We start from the raw sequence: 19,870 nt of genomic DNA on the forward strand, positions 1-19,870 counted from the left end.
TCCAACCTGTCCCCCAAGTTTCGTCCGAGTCCATCCACAACGTTTTTTAGACATCCTGCTCACAGACAAACAGACAGGGGTGAAAAGATAACATCCATACACCTTCGGTGCCAGAGGTAAAAATGACCATATCCACAGTGCCCTGCAAATCCTAAAACGCAAGGCAAAAAATTGGTAACTTGTTCTCTCTCCCCATCGGTGTTTTGTGTATTTAAGTTCTTTCCTTGGCTGTATTGCTTATTTCTTAATTTTTCTCTTCTCCCCCAAACTTCCCCGAACATCTACCCTTTGTATAACGTTTTATTACTCCCTACATTCCCGAAATTCACCTTCATTCCACGGAAACAATATCTCTCTACTCTCAAGACTGAACTCTCAAACCTGTCTCCCTCCTCCAAATCTTGGTGGCGTCTGGTCAAATCTGTTTCTGGTGTTTGTTACCCCTCCATTCCCTCCCTTACCTCAAATGGCTACACAGTTGACACCGCACATGAAAAAGCCGAATGCCTCAACTCTGTTTGCCTCAAAATCTTGTGTCCCGAACCCATCTCTCTCTGCACCCACATTTCCCAGTCGAACCCAGCTGCTCCAGGACTCTGTCTTTCTCTCCTGACAAGGTGGAGAAGTTTTTGTCAATCCTCTACTCCGGTTCTGCAACTGGACCAGATGGCATCAGCCCAGAAGTCCTAAAATCCTGCTCTGCCGCTCCATCTCACCCTCTCTCTGTTCTCTTCACCCTCTCTTTTGCTCATGGTCATCTGTCATCAGCTTGGAAATCAGCCAACATTACAGCTTTACACAAAAAGGTGCAAAAACAGATCCTTGCAAATATAGACCAATTAGCTTGCTCCCAATCATCAGCAAGGTCATGGAATCAATCATCGCTTCTGACATCAAATCCTTCCTCTTCTCCAATGGCTTTATCACGGATCATCAATTTGGTTTCAGACCAGGTCATTCTACTCTGGACATGCTGCTTCTGCTGTCTCAACAATGGATGGAGGTCCTCAATGCCAAGCAGGAAATTAGAGATGTCTCCCTTGACATATCACGTGCATTCGATACGGTCTGGCACCACGCTCTGCTCACCAAACTCTCCTCCTATGGTATCCATGGAAATCTCCACGCGTGGCTTGCAGACTTCCTCTCTGGTCGTAGTCAACGTGTGGCCCTGAATGGGTTTCTCTCATCTCCCCTTTCTGTTCAGGCTGGAGTTCCCTAAGGCAGTGTTCTGGGCCCTGTGCTTTTTCTGGTCTTCATCAATGATCTCTCTGACTCTCTTGAAAATCCTCTCTATCTCTTTGCTGATGACCACTCTCTGCCGCTCCATTCCTCATCCCTCAGATCGGCAGTCTGCAGCCTCCTCACTCTCTGGAGACCTGGACAAAATCACAGACTGGTCAAACAAGTGGAACATGTCTTTCAATCCTGACATCTCACACTCTCATTATGTCTCTCCGAAAAGACCGACTGGACAACCCTCCCATCTACTTTCTCAACAATCCTCTCCAAGAAGTTCTGTCACTCAAGCTTTTCGGTCTCACTATCTGCCATGATCTTTCCTGGGAAAACTACATTTACAAGCTGGCCTCCAAAGCCAGTCGCCGACTGGGCATTCTCCGTCGTGCGAAGTCCTTCCTTGGCACACCTGAGCTCCTCAACACATACAAGGCTTTCATCTACAGCTCAATGGAATACTGCTCTCCCCTCTGGGCTGGTGCTCCTTCCTCACACCTAGCTCGTCTTCACGCTGTAGAAACCAAAGCTTTTAGAATCATTGGAATCTACCCCGATGAAGCTAAATCCGAGGACCTTTCACTTACTCACCGCAGGCAGGTTGTGGTGTTTTTGTCTTCCACCGACTCCTTTCCGGCGAAGCTCCCCCAGCTCTATCTGTGCTCTGTCCCCCAAATATTCCTACAGGTCGCACAAGATCTGCCAGCAACCCTCTTATGGTTAAACTGCAAAAATCAAGACTCTCTATTCACCTTCACTCCTTCATTCCTCTTTTCTCCCTCCTGTGGAACAAACTCCCTCACTCTCTTCAATCCCACTCCTCCCTCAAGGTCTTTAAAACAGCTGTTCACCACCATCTCTTATCTTCCCCCATCCAAAACCTTGATCTTTTCTACCCCCGTTAATTCACCCCAGATCCACTTTTTTTTAAATACCAACTTCTTTCCTGGAAGTCCCATCAGTGTCCATGTGTTTTTACCTCTCCCACCCCCATCCCCTCCCATGCCTCCACCCCCAGCCCTCTCCCTCCCACAGATCTCCCGATGTTTGTGTGCTTCACTGTTGTACTTGTGTGCTTCCCTCTCTCTCCACGTCTTGTTTTCCCGCTCCTTTTATCTTACGTTTTATGTATCAGTTTGTCTTTTTGTGAATAATGTTAACTCTTACACGAGCCTCAATCTTGTATACAAAAAAATAAAATATAAGTGAGCCAGGGGTAGAGTTTGATGAGGGTAGGAGTGGAACCTCCCCCGTCCCGAGCATTACAAATACAATAAAATAAAGGATTACCAACAGTTTAGTCAATTAACTCCAGGTGGTAATCATTAGTCAATGGCATCTTCTCCACATTTACATGACGTCATTCTTGTTTCTGTCTCCTCATCTCTGTAAAGCAACATTTCCCTGTAGACCAATCCATAATCTCCAATTCCATCTGCACTTTGCACAGTGTCCATCGTTTGTCTATTGTACAAATCACTCTCATCTTATTTTTCCCCTTCAAAAAGTAAATAAATAAATTAAATTTACAATTGATATTTGTATCTCGAGTATCATCACAATTCCACGCACTCTCAACACTCAAAACAAGTACAGGCCCCTACACCTCTTTTTGGCCCGAATTATTTCAAACATTTTGGTTGTCCGTACTATGGCTGAGAATATGATCAAGTTTGTGCTTCTGTCCGGGGTGTTTCTGGACTTTTGATTCAAACTTGAAACTTGCACGAACTATGCGTGTGAGACTACAACGGGCGTCAAATCAAAACACGTGTACGGAAGTCTACCCTCATTAACCCTCCCCAATGCACCCATTCCTTTCCAGGCGGTCAACATGGAAGACATACTTGGAGGTTTGGGTCTATAAAAATAATGGCATTATTAAATTTGTTCGCTCACTCCACCAGTTTATGATTTATGGGAGTGAGACATGGGTAATGAATGTAGAGCAGCAACGAAGGTTGGAAAGGGTGGAAATGCGAATGGTTCGGTGGATGTGCGGAGTATCGTTGAGAGAGAGGAAGACAAATGATGAATTGCGAAAGATTATGGGAATAGAGCCTGTGATTGATTCTGTGAAGAGGAACAGGTTGAGATGGTTTGGTCATGTGTTGAGGAAGGATGAAAGTGACTGGTTGAGAAGAGTGATGGAAATGAATGTAGAAGGGAGTAGAGGACGGGGAAGACCGAGAAAGACTTGGCTAAAGATGGTGGAAGAAGAAATGCGGGCAAGGGGGTGAACAAGGGGAGATGCAGAAAATAGGGCAAAATGGAGAAGATTGTCATGGGGCCCGCAAGGCTAACCACCGCTCTAGCAGGGAAAATGGCCTTTAAAATGCATGTTGTTGTTGTTGTACTCCACCCACATGTTCTCACACGCAAGGTGAAAGCAATGTCAGGTGTCACCTTTTTTTTTTTTAGTCTGTTCAATCCCACTCTTCCCTCCATAACTTCAACGCTGCTGTTAAAACTACCACCTCAGGTCACCCCAATCCACATCCCCAGTTTTTCCCAATCTCCTCTTGCTGCGTTTGAGCTTGTATCCACATTATTCACAAGTCCCGTGTCTCCCTCCCGTTGATCTCATTCTTCCCGTCACCCATTCTTCCTCTGTTGGCGTTTCCCCCTCCCCTCCTTATCTTCATGTTGTGTTCTGGGTTCTTCCTCTGTTGGTCCATGAGCTGCGACTTTGTGTCCAAAAAAGAAATCTTCGTTTTATTTCAAAGCTTAATTTCATATCAGTTTTTTTATAGATGGTCCAGGCTCATGGAAGAGATATAACACAGACCAGATCAGGATACAACATAACAAAGGGAACAGCAGGAGAAAGGGGAAACAACAACAGCAGGGCGGAGGGAGAAAGTAGACCAAAACGGACAAACAAGGGATGCAGGTAACGATGAGGGTTAGTGGAGAATGGAAGGGGTGGACAAGATGGATACAGGTAAAATTTTGGGAGGTGAGGGGGTTGGTGGGGGGGGGGGATTAACGGGTGCACAAAAGACCATGATTTTTGGATGGTGGATGACTTGAGATGATGGTGAACAATTATCTTGAAGACCTGGAGGGAAAAATGAGATTGAAAAGTATGGAAGGTGGTTCCACAGGTGGGGAAAATGAAGAATAAATGAGTGGAGGAGAATAGTGATCCTGGCCTACCCTAGTACCCTACCCTACGCTACGCTACGCTACCCTACCCGAGGGCGAGGGACGGGAGGGACAGAGCACGGATTGGGGCAGAGGGTGCAAGACCAGCAATGAAGCGGAAGAAGACAGAAAGACAACCGACCTGTCGGCAATGGCAAAGTGAGATGCCCACAGGCTCGGCTTCATCACGCGAGATTCCAATGATCTTGAAAGTCTTGGTTTCCATGGCATCAAGCTGAGCAAGATGTGATGCAGAGGAGCCTGCCCAGAGGGAAGAGCAGTACTCCACCAAGCTGAGGATGTAAGCCTTGTAGGTGGATAGGAGCTCAGGTGTGCCAAGGTTGGACTTTGCACGTTGGAGGATGCCCAGTCTAGCTTTGGAGGCAAACTTCGAAATGTGGCTTACCCAAGAGAGATCATGGCTAAAAGTGCGATCCAACAGTTTAGGCAACTGAACCTCTCGAGAAGGTCGTTGAGAAAGTAGATGGGAGGATTTGTGGAACAGTCCTTTCAGAGAGAGAGAGAGAGAGAGAGAGAGAGAGAGAGGCATTTCTCATGTTTGAATGATGTATTCCAAGTGTTTTACCAGGTTGTGATTTTGTAAAGGCCTGAGGAGAGGGAAGAGGCTACTGCCTGTCTGTCAGAAGGATGAGGGACAACAGGGCCGAGAGTGGATTCATCAGCAAAGAGAGGATTTTCTAGAGAGTCATCGAGATCATTAATGAAGATTAGGAATAAGATGGGGGCAGAGAACACTGCCTTGGGGTACTGCAACCTCAACAGGGAGAGAAGAAAGAGTTCCGTTGAGAGCCACACGTTGGCTATGGCAGTGGAGGAAGTCAGTAATCCATGAGTGGAGTTGGATTTGGATTCCATAGGCAGACAGTATGGAGATCAAGGCAGGATGCCAGACTATGTCGAATGGTCGAGATATGTCCACAGAAAGATGACCTTGATCTCATGTCTGATATTGAAGGCCTCCATCCATTGTTGGGAGAGAAGAAGCAGCATGTCCAAGGTAGAGTGACCAGGTCTGAATCCGAATTGACGATCCAAGATGAGGTTGTTGAAGAAAAGGAATGATTTTATGTCAACTATGAGGAAAATTTGAATTCTGGCATTATTCTTCAGTTATTTACACTTTATATCCACAAATATATCTTATAATGGGTTCTTTTTTATCTATATACTTGTATATATAAAAGAAACTTTTTGTTTGTTTGTTTGTTTGTCTGCACGTGCTAATCTCCTGAAAGACAGGAGGAAACCTCTGACACAAAAAATGTCGGGAAGGGGCTCCGGGAAGGTTATAGGCTAGGTGGCGAGGCCGGTCGAGGCCCACCTCGGCTGAGCTGGGCCCATTTCGCAATTAAAAGCTGAGCTGAATTATAGTAGTCAATCTTCTACGGCCACGAGTAAAAGCTGAATTATAGGAGTAAATTAATTCAAAAAGAACCAAAAATGTCGGGACGGGCCCCGGGAAGGTTATGAGCTAGGTGGCGAGGTCGGTCGAGGCCGCCTCGGCCGGGCTGGGCCCATTTCACAATTAAAAGCTGAGCTGAATTATAGTAGTCAATCTTATATGGCCGCGAGTAAAAGCTGAATTATAGTAGTCAATCTTCTACGGCCACGAGTAAAAGCTGAATTATAGTAGTAAATTCATTCAAAAAGAACCAAAAATGTCGGGACAGGCCGTGGTAAAAGGTTATAGGCTAGGTGGCGAGGCCGGTCGAGGCCCATTTCACAATTAAAAGCTGAGCTGAATTATAGTAGTCAATCTTCTACGGCCACGAGTAAAAGCTGAATTATAGTAGTAAATTCATTCATAAAGAACCAAAAATGTCGGGACGGGCCCAGGGAAGGTTTTAGGCTTGGTAGCGAGACCGGTCGAGGCCCACCTCGGCCGGGCTGGGCCCATTTCGCAATTAAAAGCTGAGCTGAATTATAGTAGTCAATCTTCTACGAATAGTCTTCATTCAAATAGTAAATTCATTCAAAAAGAACCCGGGCAACGCCGGGTGCTTTTGGCCCCCGGCGAAATATATATATACACACACACACATTCCATATGCGATGTAATAGTTGAATTTTTCACTCCCCGTTCCCCTTTTCAATCTTTGCTCTCTACGACCCCTCCCTCCTCAATATAAACCCCTCACCTTCCCACACGTTAATGGTCTTTTGTTCAATTTTCACTCATAGAGTATACCAAGCATGACAGACTATGAATGATCAGAAGCTGTGCGTTACGTGTTTTCAATGTGTTCATCTCCAAACGAAGACGAGTATGAGAGCACATTTGGAGTGAGGTGAAAAATAACTAAAGAATCAATGCAGTTAAGAGAAAGAATGAAGGTGATGGTAAAATGGCAGGAAAGGAAAAAGGAAGGAAATGGGAGAGAGAGGAAAGGAAGGGTGCGTTTAAGTGAAATGCTCGGGCACGGCTTGGGGCAAAGGTGCGAATACTTGGCTCTGGGTTTTGTCGTAAAAATGCTGCCAGTTTCCCAAGCCTCCCATTTTCTTTTCTTTTGCTTTCCCCCACAAAGGTAAATCATACTCAGAATCAAAGGTGGTGTGTGTTGAGGACTGTGAAAAGCAGGAGCAAGTCCACTTTACCTAAAAAAAAACAATGTCAAAATTCATGGATGGTCATCCACATGTGATAATAATTGGCAAAATTCATGGATGGTCATCCACTTATGTGATGATAATAATTGGCAATATTCATGGATGGTCATCCACTTATGTGATGATAATAACTGGCAAAATTCATGGATGGTCATCCACTTATGTGATGATAATAATTGGCAAAATTCATGGATGGTCATCCACATGTGATAATAATTGGCAAAATTCATGGATGGTCATCCACTTATGTGATGATAATAATTGGCAAAATTCATGGATGGTCATCCACTTATGTGATGATAATAATTGGCAATATTCATGGATGGTCATCCACTTATGTGATAATAACTGGCAAAATTCATGGATGGTCATCCACTTATGTGATAATAACTGGCAATATTCATGGATGGTCATCCACTTATGTGATGATAATAACTGGCAAAATTCATGGATGGTCATCCACTTATGCGATGATAAATAATTGGCAAAATTCATGGATGGTCATCCACTTATGTGATGATAATAATTGGCTTGTAGAAAAGCATGTAAAATATAATTGTTAAAATAAAGTATAATTGGTGATTAAAGATACAATGATGTTTTTTTCTATTTTAAAAGGAAGAACTGGAGATGGCGGTCTGAACCGCTTCCCCTCGATCCGCCCGTGGTACTCATTTCCAATTTATGGAATGTCTTGTCCCAAACATTTAACATATACCATCAATGGAAGCAAATCGAGAGGTGATACACAAATGATTCTCTCTTTTTCATTTCAGCTAACTCAGCCAGCTGATAGGCCTTTTACAAACCCAAAGTGATGTGTAAATTATACAATGCTTGACATAGTAAATACAACAACTAGATATCTATGATCACAAAGTGATCACCAAGGTGACGGCTTACACTTGCCGATCACACACGATTTACCCATGGCCAGTGACCAATGATGTCCATTTTTTTTTCGGACCACCATTGACCTTGGCCTTCAACATTTACTGACAGAGTGTAAATTAAGACGAGAATGACACTTTTCGATGTCACGACGTCGATCGATATGCCCCCGCCCACATTATTACATCATTATAATACTTGCACCACGCTTGATTTAAATCCATTCAGCTGTTCTCAAATATCACATTTTAACCTGACATGACTTCTGACCTTTGACCTATTGACCCCAAAATTGAATCAGTTCATGTTTACATCATTATACATACTTGTACCAAGTTTGATTTAAATCCATTCAGCTGTTTTCAAGTTATCACATTTTTACCTGGCATAACTTATGACCTTTAACCTATTGACCCCAAATTCGAATCAGTTAACTTTTTTACATCATTATAATACCTGTATGAAGTTTGAATTAGATCACTTCAGCCATTCTCAAGTTATAGATCTATTCCAGACTTTGACTTTGTCCTTTGACCCCAAAGACTAATCAGTTAGTTTTTACATCATTATACTGTCACGCCCGTTGTTGGGAGAAATCCCTGGTGTTGGGCTAGCGGCTAGGGAGCCAGCTTAGGATCCTAGGATCCTGGGTTCGAATCTCGGTCGATCGCTGAATTAACGCCAGGGGGGTTGACTCAGCCTGTCATCCTTCCGAGGTCGGCTAATTGAGTACCAGTTCACTGGTAATTCCCTGTTTGTCGTTGAAGGCGGCAAAAAGGGTTGGCGTCAGGAAGGGCATCCGGCCGTAAAACATTGCTTCAAAAAGGGGACCAAAAAACAACAACTACCACGGTCCCCGAAAAGGCCAACCCCCGCTTTGCGGGAAAAATGGCCTCTAAACGGTGGTTTATACTGTCACGCCCGTGGCCAATGAACACCGGTCTCAGAAGGATAGCCGATCGGTTAACTCCGAGGCAGCAGTTCGAACTTGGTGGTATTGTTTTGGCGCTCGTGGGATGGGAAGGAACTGAGGTCTTACCTGTACGAGTACACGGGGTCGAATCCGAAACCCCCCACAGAACAAAGATACGCAACACAAGAATAAAATGCACAATAAATGAATTTAATGAAAATAAATGCAGTATGATAAAAATGAATGGTGAGGTAAAAACTATAATTCATACGGTGAGGATCCTCCATCAGACACAATTACACAACAGGGGAAAGATAAAAGAAAATAACTGTTTGTTAGTCGGCCGGTGATGAATAAATGATGAATTGCGAAAAATGATGGGAATAGAGCCTGTGATTGATGCTGTGAAGAGGAACAGGTTGAGATGGTTTGGTCATGTGTTGAGGAAGGATGAAAGCGATTGGTTGAGAAGAGTGATGGAAATGAATGTAGAAGGAAGTAGAGGACGGGGAAGACCGAGAAAGACTTGGCTAAAGATGGTGGAAGAAGAAATGCGGGCAAGGCGGTTAACCAGGAGAATGAATGAATATGAATGATCGTTTTAAGGCCATTTTCCCCGCTAAAGCGGGGGTTAGCCTTGCGGGCCCCATGACAATCATGGTTCCCTGTTTGAGGCAATGTTTTTATGGCCGGATGCCCTTCCTGGCGCCAACCCTTAGTCGCCTCTTACGATGTGCAGGGATACAGTGTACCTATTCTAAGCCGGGGTACACACCGGGATCATTCATCCCAGCAAGCTGGTACTCAATTTGCCGACCTCGGAAGGATGACAGGCTGAGTCAACCCCCCTGGCGTTAATTCAGCGATCGACCGGAATTCAAACCCAGGACCCTAGGATCCCAAGCCGGCACCCTAACCGCTAAGCCAACACCAGGGTTGGGTTAACAACGAGAGATGCAGAAAATAGGGCAAGATGGAGAAGATTGTCATGGGGACCGCAAGGCTAACCCCCGCTCTAGCAGGGAAAATGGCCTTTAAAATGCATGTTGTTGTGTTGTAGTCGGCCGGTACTCAGCTCCGGCCTCGACAAGGACTGTGGGATGCCTGGTGGCTGTGGAACAAGTCCCGCAGTTCGGCTAATGGCCCGATCGTTTATGGGAGAGAGATGGCGCCGAATCGCTCTTCCGCCATGCCACACACGTGACGTAACTCGGGTAGGCGGCCCTCGGTTGCTCCCCCACTCCGTCCGAACCACCACGAGCCCCGCTTTCTGGCTCCTCTTCAACAGCCGTGACAATCTCTTCCTTGATAGTGCCAACAGTTCACAAAGGTTCCGAAATCACTCCACAGCACACCCTGGCATGAAAACGCAGCCGTTCCCTCACGCGACCAAGAACAAAGAGAGTGAGCAAGGGAGAGATGTCTTCTTCTTCTCTCTCTCGAACATTGGACCTCTGATGTCACACTATGTCCAATCACCGCATTCTGCCCAATCGCTCCATGGGCGGCTCAACGAATGACGAAGCTTGGGGCGTGGTCTCTCCATTACGAGTCGTCGGGGGTAGAGTGTAGTCTCCATTGGCAATGTCGGTTGTTGTGGTTTAAGGGACCGAGTTCATGGCTGGCCGAGTGAATGTAAAAACATAAGGGAAAAATCACAAGGGCCAATTACACACTGGGGAATTAATCTTAAGCCCTGTCTAATTAACACAAAAACCACGCCCCTTATGGTGGCATGGAAACACTCTTAACCTAACATGTTCCCTACTTATTACATTGAGGTTCTTCTTCTTCTTTGTATCCATGGTCCATCCTAAATTATATACGATCCTAACTCCACTATGGTATTTCTTCCCTACCCCCACGAATGTAATACATACCTATACCAAGTTTGAATGAGATAACTCCAGCCATTCTCAAGATATATACCTATTACAGAATTTGGCCTTTGACCTTTGACCTATTGACCCCAAATTCTAATCAGTTCATCTTTTCATCATTATACATAACCGTACCAAATTTGGTCAGAATCCCGTCATTGGTTCACAAGTTATCGCAGGAACAGAATTTTTACCTAACATGACCTCTGACACCTTTGGCCTTTGACCTCGTGAATCCCAAATCTAATCATTTAATCTTTACCTCTTTATACATACCTGCACCAAGTTTGACTAAGATCCCTTCAGCCATTCTCAAGTTATCGCCGTAATGAAAACCTATCACGGACAGACGGACGGCCGGCAGGCCCGTTGACGAAGTCATAAAAACCTATCATGACTTCGTCAACATTGACATAAAATGTGTCCCCATCTATACTCTATCCATAAAACTCAACATCGTGAAAATCGGAGGAAAATTATTTAAGTTATGATCAGAAAAGTGATTTTTGTTAATTAGGTCAAAATCTGAAAAAGTAGGTCAAGGACAAATCAGATATCAGGTGCATGACTTCAATGCAGGTATACTATTATGATGCAAGAACATATCTTGGAAGACCAAGCGGGTCAAGGTAAAGATCAAAAAAAAAAAATTTCAATTTCAATTTTAAAAAATTAAAAATTAGGTCAAGGTCAAAAGAATAAGTCAACTCCACATACATTTTAATCGCATTATTGATGCAAAGTTTCATTCCGAAAGTCCCAGCCGGCTCCGATATACAGCTCGGAAATTTCAGAAATTGGGAGTACAGAAAGAAAAAAGTAAAACCTGAATGGTGGTTTAGTACTCTTATGGGTCTAGGAAACTGAGGTACCATTAAAAATTGGGGGCACTAATTGTAGCAACAAACCCTACAACAGGTATAAGCCTTCCTCTATTCTATAGGGGGAAGCTTAACAATAACGGGACTCCTCCGCTAGGCTGAACAGTTTACGTTTTGGACCCCACTGATTTTAATTATTTTTTTTTTTTTTTTTTTTGTATACAGAATCGAGGCTCGTGAAAGAGCTAACATTTATCACACAAACAAATCAAACAGACAAACAAAATATATCAAAAGAGGGAGCGGAAGACAAGATGGTTTCAAGATGGTTGCCTGGTTTTCTCATAACCCGTCCACAACTTTTTGAAGTATCGTGCTATATATCTTTTTTGGAACTCTCTCTCAATTGTGAAGAATCACTTAAAAATTAAATAATTCACGTATCCGAATGCATATTCAGATCTTCACCCAAATCGAATCAATTAGTCCTTGGCACAAACCCAACCCGTCCATCAAGATTCGTCCAAATTCGTCCATAACTTTTTGAGATATTCTGCTCACACAGGCAGGCAGACAGACAGACGGGTGAAAACATAACCTCCGCCCATCCTCGGTGGCAGAGGTAATAATATCACTTGGAAACGTTAGGAAACACTTGGAGATTTAGTTAAACTTTTGCAGTACCAGTTAATTACTGTGCTTAGGAATTAACCAGATTGCCACTGCCATGCCTTGTGAAGATGTGATGCTGAATAGTCCATGTAATCCCCCCCCCCCCCCCCCTTCCCACGCCTCCTCCCCCCAAGCCCTCTCCCTTCCACACATCTCCCTGCTCTCAAATGTTGTGTTTGTGTGCTTCCCCTTCTCTCCCCATCTTGTTTTCCGCTCCCTCTTTTTATATATTTTGTTTGTCTGGTTGATTTGTTTGTGAAGTAAATGTTAGCTCTTTCACGAGCCTCGATTCAGTATACAAAAAAAAAAAAAAATTCTCATCATCTGATGTCCTTCCAAAGAGGAGAATGTGGTCATTTTGGTTCATGAAGATGATTCAACAAACATGTCATTAGAAAATAAATATGGGAGAATAATCTGAACTTTAAAAAATACTGCATTACCTGCTGACGCAGTAAAAGGCGATGAGTCGAAAAAGGTCTGCGAAGCTGATGCTGGACCCCTCGAGGGAAAAAGCTGCAGAAAGATTCACAAACACAACCACGTGGGAACCTCAGTGTGTCTGTGCGAACGGTATTGGTCACATGGTGGAACGAGGAGAAAAAAACAAAAAACTTTTTTTACTTCTTCAGAACATACTTGACTGATTCTCTCTTATGGCAAAGTCTTCAATAAAACAGGATCCATCTTCACTGAAGAGTCTAACTGACAGGATCTTTTTTTGAATAGTTGTGGATCTTCGAACCAGGAACGCCTGTGGTAAAAGCATGATACAATTAAACATTACTCACACAAATGTTCAAAATGAAAGATATGATATCATGACGTGTTGTAATCTTGCCGGCTCACACTGTCGTGCAAACTTTAATAAAATTGATGAAAAGGGGGAAAAAAAAATAGCATTTTGGATTTCGGGGCAGAGAAAAGTTTCACTATTATGTTGAGAATTTGGTAATTTATCACGAAAATAAAACTTTTCCTCGCTGGGTTCGATACAGTCAACATAATAATTCACCTGTGCGAGCGAACATCTGGATTGCCAATCGAGAGCAACCTGCCCACATCCTGAATGCGTTGAAATCAAACCAAATCAGACCCCACTGAATGGGGTCTAAACAACTACTCGGTGCATCCAACATGCAGACATGATAAATATAACCTTTATACATTTGGTAATGTAGATTGCGAGAGAGATTTATACTCAAGAGCACAAGGTTACAATGATGTTCAAGCCAAAGGACAAAGTCGAAACATGTTGCGTTTTCAGAATTAACTTAATTAAACAATGACCGAAAAAATTGCATCATGTGACCCAAAATGCAGTATAATTAAATATGCAATATTTATGGTGTGCTATCATTACTACGATTACTTAGTAATTAACAAATTGCTAATTACTATGAGTACTTAGTAATTAGCAATATTTAAATCATATCAATACTTAAGCACATCAAAGATCAGAGACAGACAGAGGAATCACTTGTAATTGATAATTTTCTAATCTATAAAGTCCAGTCTTCTTTGAGCCATTTGTGGTTGCCCAAACCCATTGTTGTTATCTTACTATAATTCACCAAATGTCCGTCCGTCTGTCCGTCCGTCCGTTCGAGGTACCATAAAAACTGCTGAACCGATCGCAATGATATTTTGGGTGGGTAATCCTGGGATCCCCAGGAGTAAAATAGCCTATTTAGTTTTCCCAATTTCAGCTTTGGTCTCCAGCATTCTCAGGTTTGGACTCCCGCATAACATTACCGTTCGCATAACGTTCATTGTGACGATGTTTTCATTGTGACGATGTTGTTTTCTCGGGTGCCGCACAAACGGCTGCACCGATCGCTGCACAGCTGCACCGATCAGACTCGGTGACCTTGGACAAAGACCTTTTATAAGGACACGGGTTGAATCCCTGCTTGAGAGAATTCCAACCCCCTCGCCGCCATCACGGCCGTCTCTCCAACTCACAATCCCACGAGATATGCGGAAAGGACGACCCAAAACCAATATAAACATCATTAAACATCATTCGTATATAAACATCATTAAAAGTAAATAATGACCTCGGCCAAAGTTCAAACGACGTGAGTTTAATCTCTACATGAGAGAATTCCACATATCTATTTGGGCGGTGAATACGCTAACAGATCGCTGTCTCCATCGATCTTGCCAAGGCCGTAACACCTATCGGCTCAAAATCCTTTTAACTGTCGATTTGGTAGTTTTTACAATGAAGGAAACATTAACAATGTTGTTAAAAGTTTATTTTGTGATTAATTGGAGTTATGGTGTTTGGAATGAAAAAAAGAGATATCGAGTTCAAGTGAATGACGACATGCCATGATGGTTTCTACTTTCTGAACGTGAACTTCGCGGATCGCCATATGCAGATTCGCCACAGACCCACGCTCGATGTTTCTATACGTGAACATACCCGTTTGTTTGCCAACGGGTACGTTTTTCATGGAAGTCCTTCACGAACTTGCTGTCCATGTCTGATGTGCGACTGAAGGTGCTACAGGAATGTAGAATTTATTGGTTTCATGCTTTAGCATTCGCAGTATCTGCATTGCCCATTTGCTTCTGGCCTCCCACCCGTGCGTTTTTAACTTTAAAAGGTTTGTAGGTTTGTAGGTTCTTAACTGAGGCGGTTATAAGATCCCATAAGTTGTAGTTTGAAAATTACAAGTCGTACAGATTCAACAAAAACATGAAATGAAAGCAGATCAGCCACACATTCAATGATGCAAGTCAGAAGGGTGAAAAAAAGAAGATATTTGGAGTCTTTACAGTATGCATGGAGCATCATCATAAATTAGGGTAGATCCATATGTACAATGCAGACCGCACAACCCACATGCAGCCATCTCCAACATGCCACCAACATGTAAACCTCCACCAACCACCATAAGGTGAGTTGTTTCGCCGTTTGTTTGTTTGTGACCTTTATGCTTTGAGCTCCGAAGGTTAATCGCAATGAAACTTTATACAATCAGATGTTGAACCACAATGCACCTGAATAGGTGATTTAAACAGTCGTGAGAAGGTCATTTGGCCTGTTATTGGCATGTTGCACTCCTGAGTTAATTTCTTTACAAACCCAAGATAATGCCTTCACTCCAGCTTCACTCCTTTACACCCTTTAAACCCTTCATATCTATGTCGATTGTCGACCCTTCTGAGACTTATTCAACTTCTTCAACACTTTTCAAACCTATAAATTTGCAAGACCCTTTTGGACAATTTAAGACCATTTGGACACTTTAGACTGACGTTCCGCAACCTATGGGTCACGAAGGATTTTCAATGGGTCGCACGTTTCAGAAATCGCGGGGAAAAAAAAAAAAAAAAAAAAAAAAAAAAAAAAAACTTTATCGATGATTTACTTCTCCCGACTGAACAGAACAGAGATCAAACGAACGCCGACACAAACTTCATAGTGTGGACTCTTCTACCGCGCTGTACCGAGATGTACCGCACGTTCATCCGGTCAGTCAGATCATACGTTTAGTTTCCGACACGCGAATGTCCATTGCTTTTCATTCGAAAGATTGAGCTGTGAGCGTAAGGTACTCGCCATGGCTAGAAAGTATCAGCCTGTGCTCCTGAACTATGGGTTCACCATGAATATCGATAAGCACAATGTTCATCGACCACAGTGTGATATGCCTTGACGTGTTGGCCAACGAGTCCCTCAGGCCCCAAAAGCTGAAACGGCATCTCGAGCAGAAACATGGAAATCATGTCAACAAGTCGCGGGAGTTTTTTATCCGGAAAGAACGCGAGATGAACAAGAGCAAGTCAGTAATGAGTTCGGCTGTTTTTCCGTCGAAGGGACTGACCAAAGCCAGCTACCTGGTGGCGGAGAAGATAGCCAAAGAAAAGAAACCATACACTATTGTGAGTAAGTTTTTGGGTTTTTTTCGTAAAAGTATTTCACTGCATTGGCGGTTTGTAGGTTCATAAAGCAATACATGGCGCTGTAAGTATCGTTAAATTTAGTTTTTCATTTCGTCTTTAGAATATTGATGTGTCGGGTTCTTGCTTACTATTACTCGTGCCATGTATACGTTGGTATATCACAACTTTGTCAGATCCCATTGGGCCCGTTTTAAGGGCCTTAGACCCTTTAAACACTTTTGACCCCTTTATGACCCTTAAAACGATATCTCAAAGTGAAACTTATGTTGAAAAATGAAACTGAAATGATTGATCAATGGATTATCAAATGGGAAACCAGAATGAAATGCTGTGAGAAATACCGAATAGAGTTGCTAAAAACAAAGCTATGGGGAGTATAGAAAAAGGCGGCAGGTCGGGGGGGTGAAGAAGCGATGTGGAGCGGGATAGGTGACCGGAGGTGGTCTGCTGGTATGGAAAGAACTTCGGTGATCTTCCATCAGGTGGTAGGCCCAAAACATGCCGAAATCATTTTCCCAGCCAGGTTTTCATCTCACTCTCGCCACCAAGCAGTACTTCAGAGGTACAACAAGCACGGATTGGAAATCTTCACTGGTGGAATAGAACGAGGTTGTCAAGGTTACCAGCTACACCCTTCGCGATATCTGCTCATTGAATATTTACACTCAATTCCAATTTCTACCATTCAGCCTGGTGTTGGCTTAGCGGTTAGGATGCTGGCTTGGGATCCTAGGATCCTGGGTTTGAATCCCGGTCGATCGCTGAATTAATGCCAGGGGGGTTGACTCAGCCTGTCATCCTTCCGAGGTCGGCAAATTGAGTACCAGCTTGCTGGGATGAATGATCCCGGTGTGTAGCCCAGTTTAGAATAGGTACACCGTATCCCTGCGCATCGTAAGAGGCGACTAAGGGTTGGCGCCAGGAAGGGCATCCGGCCATAAAAACATTGCATCAAACAGGGAACCATGCTTGTCATGGGGCCCGCAAGGCTAACCCCCGCTCTAGCGGGGACAATGGCCTTAAAACGATCATTCATTCATTCATATTCATTCATACACACTCCAAAATTGTTTTGCTCATTTCAGGTGAGACATCAAACGAACTCCCTCTGATTAATTTGCCCATGCAAAGAGTGCTTTAGCCTCGTCGTTGCCCCGCCACACTTACACATCCCTAGTCATCAACTCCCCCTCACAAACCCCAATTTCTTAACCTCCGCATCCTTACCTAAGTCGTCAATCCCTTCCACACCCAACCTCATCCACACCCTCCTAAACCCCTCCCACCAGCCAACAGAACTCCTAAACCACTCCCACTCCCCTCCCTCCCCCACACAGAAAGTTCTCAACCCTTCCCCCTCCCCCTGCCAATCTACCCTCAACTCTGTGCTCGAACTCTCAAACCTGTCTCCTTCCTCCAAATCCTGGTGGCGTCTGGTCAAATCCGTTTCTGGTGTTTGTTCCCCCTCCATCCCCTCCCTTACCTCAAATGGCCACACAGTTGACATCGCACGTGACAAAGCCGAATGCCTCAACTCTGTGTTCGCCTCGAAATCCTTAGTCCCAAACCCATCTCTCTCTGTTCCCACCTTTCCCAGTCGAACCCAACTGCTCCTGGACTCTGTGTCCTTCTCTCCTGACAAGGTGGAGGAGTTTTTGTCAAACCTCGACTCTGATTCTGCAACTGGACCAGACGGCATCAGCCCACGGGTCCTAAAATCCTGCTCTGCCGCTCTATCTCACCCTCTCTCTGTTCTTTTCACCCTATCTTTTGCTCAAGGTCATCTGCCAGCATCCTGGAAATCAGCTAACATTACCGCTTTACACAAAAAAGGTGCAAAAACAGATCCTTGCAACTACAGACCAATCAGCCTGCTCCCAATTATCAGCAAAGTCATGGAATCCATCATTGCTTCGGATATGAAATCTTTCCTCTTCTCCAATGGCTTGATCTCTGATCATCAATTTGGTTTCAGACCAGGTCACTCTACTCTGGACATGCTGCTTCTGCTGTCTCAACAATGGATGGAGGTCCTCAATGCCAAACAGGAAATCAGAGCTGTCTCCCTTGACATATCAAGGGCCTTTGATACGGTCTGGCACCCAGCTCTGCTCACCAAACTCTCCTCCTATGGTATCCATGGAAATCTCCATGCATGGCTTGCGGACTTCCTCTCTGGTCGTAGTCAACGTGTGGCCCTGAATGGATTTCTCTCATCTCCCCTTCCTGTTCAGGCTGGAGTTCCCCAAGGAAGTGTGCTGGGCCCTGTGCTTTTTCTGGTCTTTATCAATGATCTCTCTGACTCTCTGGAAAATCCTCTCTATCTCTTTGCTGATGACTCCACTCTCTGCCGCTCCATTCCTCTTCCCTCAGATCGGCAGTCTGCAGCCTCCTCACTCTCTGAAGACCTGGACAAAATCACAGACTGGTCAAACAAGTGGAACATGTCTTTCAATCCTGCCAAATCTCACTCTCTTACTATGTCTCTCCGAAAAGATCGACTGGACAACCCTCCCATCTACTTTCTCAACAATCCTCTCCAAGAAGTTCTGTCACTCAAGCTTTTGGGTCTCACTATCTGCCATGATCTTTCTTGGGAAAACCACATTTCCAAGCTGGCCTCCAAAGCCAGTCACCGACTGGGCATCCTCCGTCGTGCGAAGTCCTTCCTCGGCACACCTGAGCTCCTCACCACATACAAGGCTTTCATCCGCAGCTCAATGGAATACTGTTCTCCCCTATGGGCTGGTGCTCCTGCCTCACACCTGGCTCGGCTTCACGCTGTTGAATCCAAAGCTTTCAAAATCATTGGAATCTCCCGCGATGAAGCTATCTCTGAGGGCCTTTCACTCACTCACCGCAGGCAGGTAGGTGGTCTTTCTGTCTTCTACCGACTCCTCTCCGGCCTTGCTCCCCCAGCTCTCTCTGTGCTCTGTCCCCCAAATATTCCTACAGGTCGCACAAGATCTGCCAGCAACCCTCTGATGGTTAAACTGCCGAAATCTCGGCTCTCTGCTCACCTTCACTCTTTCATTCCTCTTTTCTCCCGCCTGTGGAACAAACTCCCACACTCCCTTCAATCCCTCTCCTCCCTCCAGGTCTTTAAAACAGCTGTTCACCACCATCTCTTATCTTCCCCCATCCATAACCTTGATCTTTTCTACCCCCACTAATTCACCCCAGATCCACCTTGTTTGAAATTCCAACTTATTTCCTGGAAATCCTGGCAGTGTCCATATGTTTATACCTCTCCCACCCCCCCCCTTCACATGCCTCCCCCCTTCACATGCCTCCCCCCCTTCACATGCCTCCCCCCCCTTCACATGCCTCCCCCCCCAAAGCCCTCTCCCTCCCACAGATCTCTCGATGTCTCCATGTCTCTCGGTCCCTGCTCTCAAATGTTGTGTTTGTGTCCTTCCCCCTCTCTCCCCATCTTGTCTACCGCTCCCGATGTTATTTGTTTTATGTGTCTGTTTGTCTTTCTGTGTGATAAATGTTCGCTCTTTCACGAGCCTCGATCTTGTATACAAAAAAAAACAAACAAACTCTGTCCCATCTTTGCTTCCACCCCCCAATCCAACCCCAATTTTGTCCTGTACATGGTGGTTACAAAATCAAATTACCTCTCACTCTTCATCTTTCCTGGTGCGTATTGTATACATGTGTTCATGTTAATGTTTCATACTTTGGTTTTTATGACAATAAAAATGTTGTGTATTCATAGTTTACATTTAGACCTTCGAAATACAGCACTGCATTCATTC

General features: G+C 44.3%; 1 protein-coding gene across 2 annotated transcripts in view; it reads right to left on the reverse strand.

The window, feature by feature from the left end:
• RIN2 (Ras and Rab interactor 2) overlaps positions 1-19,870 on the reverse strand; it is a 157,463-nt gene that overhangs the window by 63,332 nt on the left and 74,261 nt on the right. For both annotated transcript variants that reach the window (XM_068130089.2, XM_068130090.2), the window contains 2 exons: positions 12,828-12,942; positions 12,632-12,704 (listed from right to left, as the gene is read on the reverse strand). In XM_068130089.2, coding sequence (XP_067986190.2) covers positions 12,632-12,704; positions 12,828-12,942 — 188 coding nt within the window. The remainder of the gene's footprint in view (positions 1-12,631; positions 12,705-12,827; positions 12,943-19,870) is intronic.

Source organism: Myxine glutinosa, chromosome 11 (genome assembly GCF_964187855.1).
Source record: "Myxine glutinosa chromosome 11, kmMyxGlut1.1, whole genome shotgun sequence".
NCBI lineage: Eukaryota > Metazoa > Chordata > Myxini > Myxiniformes > Myxinidae > Myxine > Myxine glutinosa.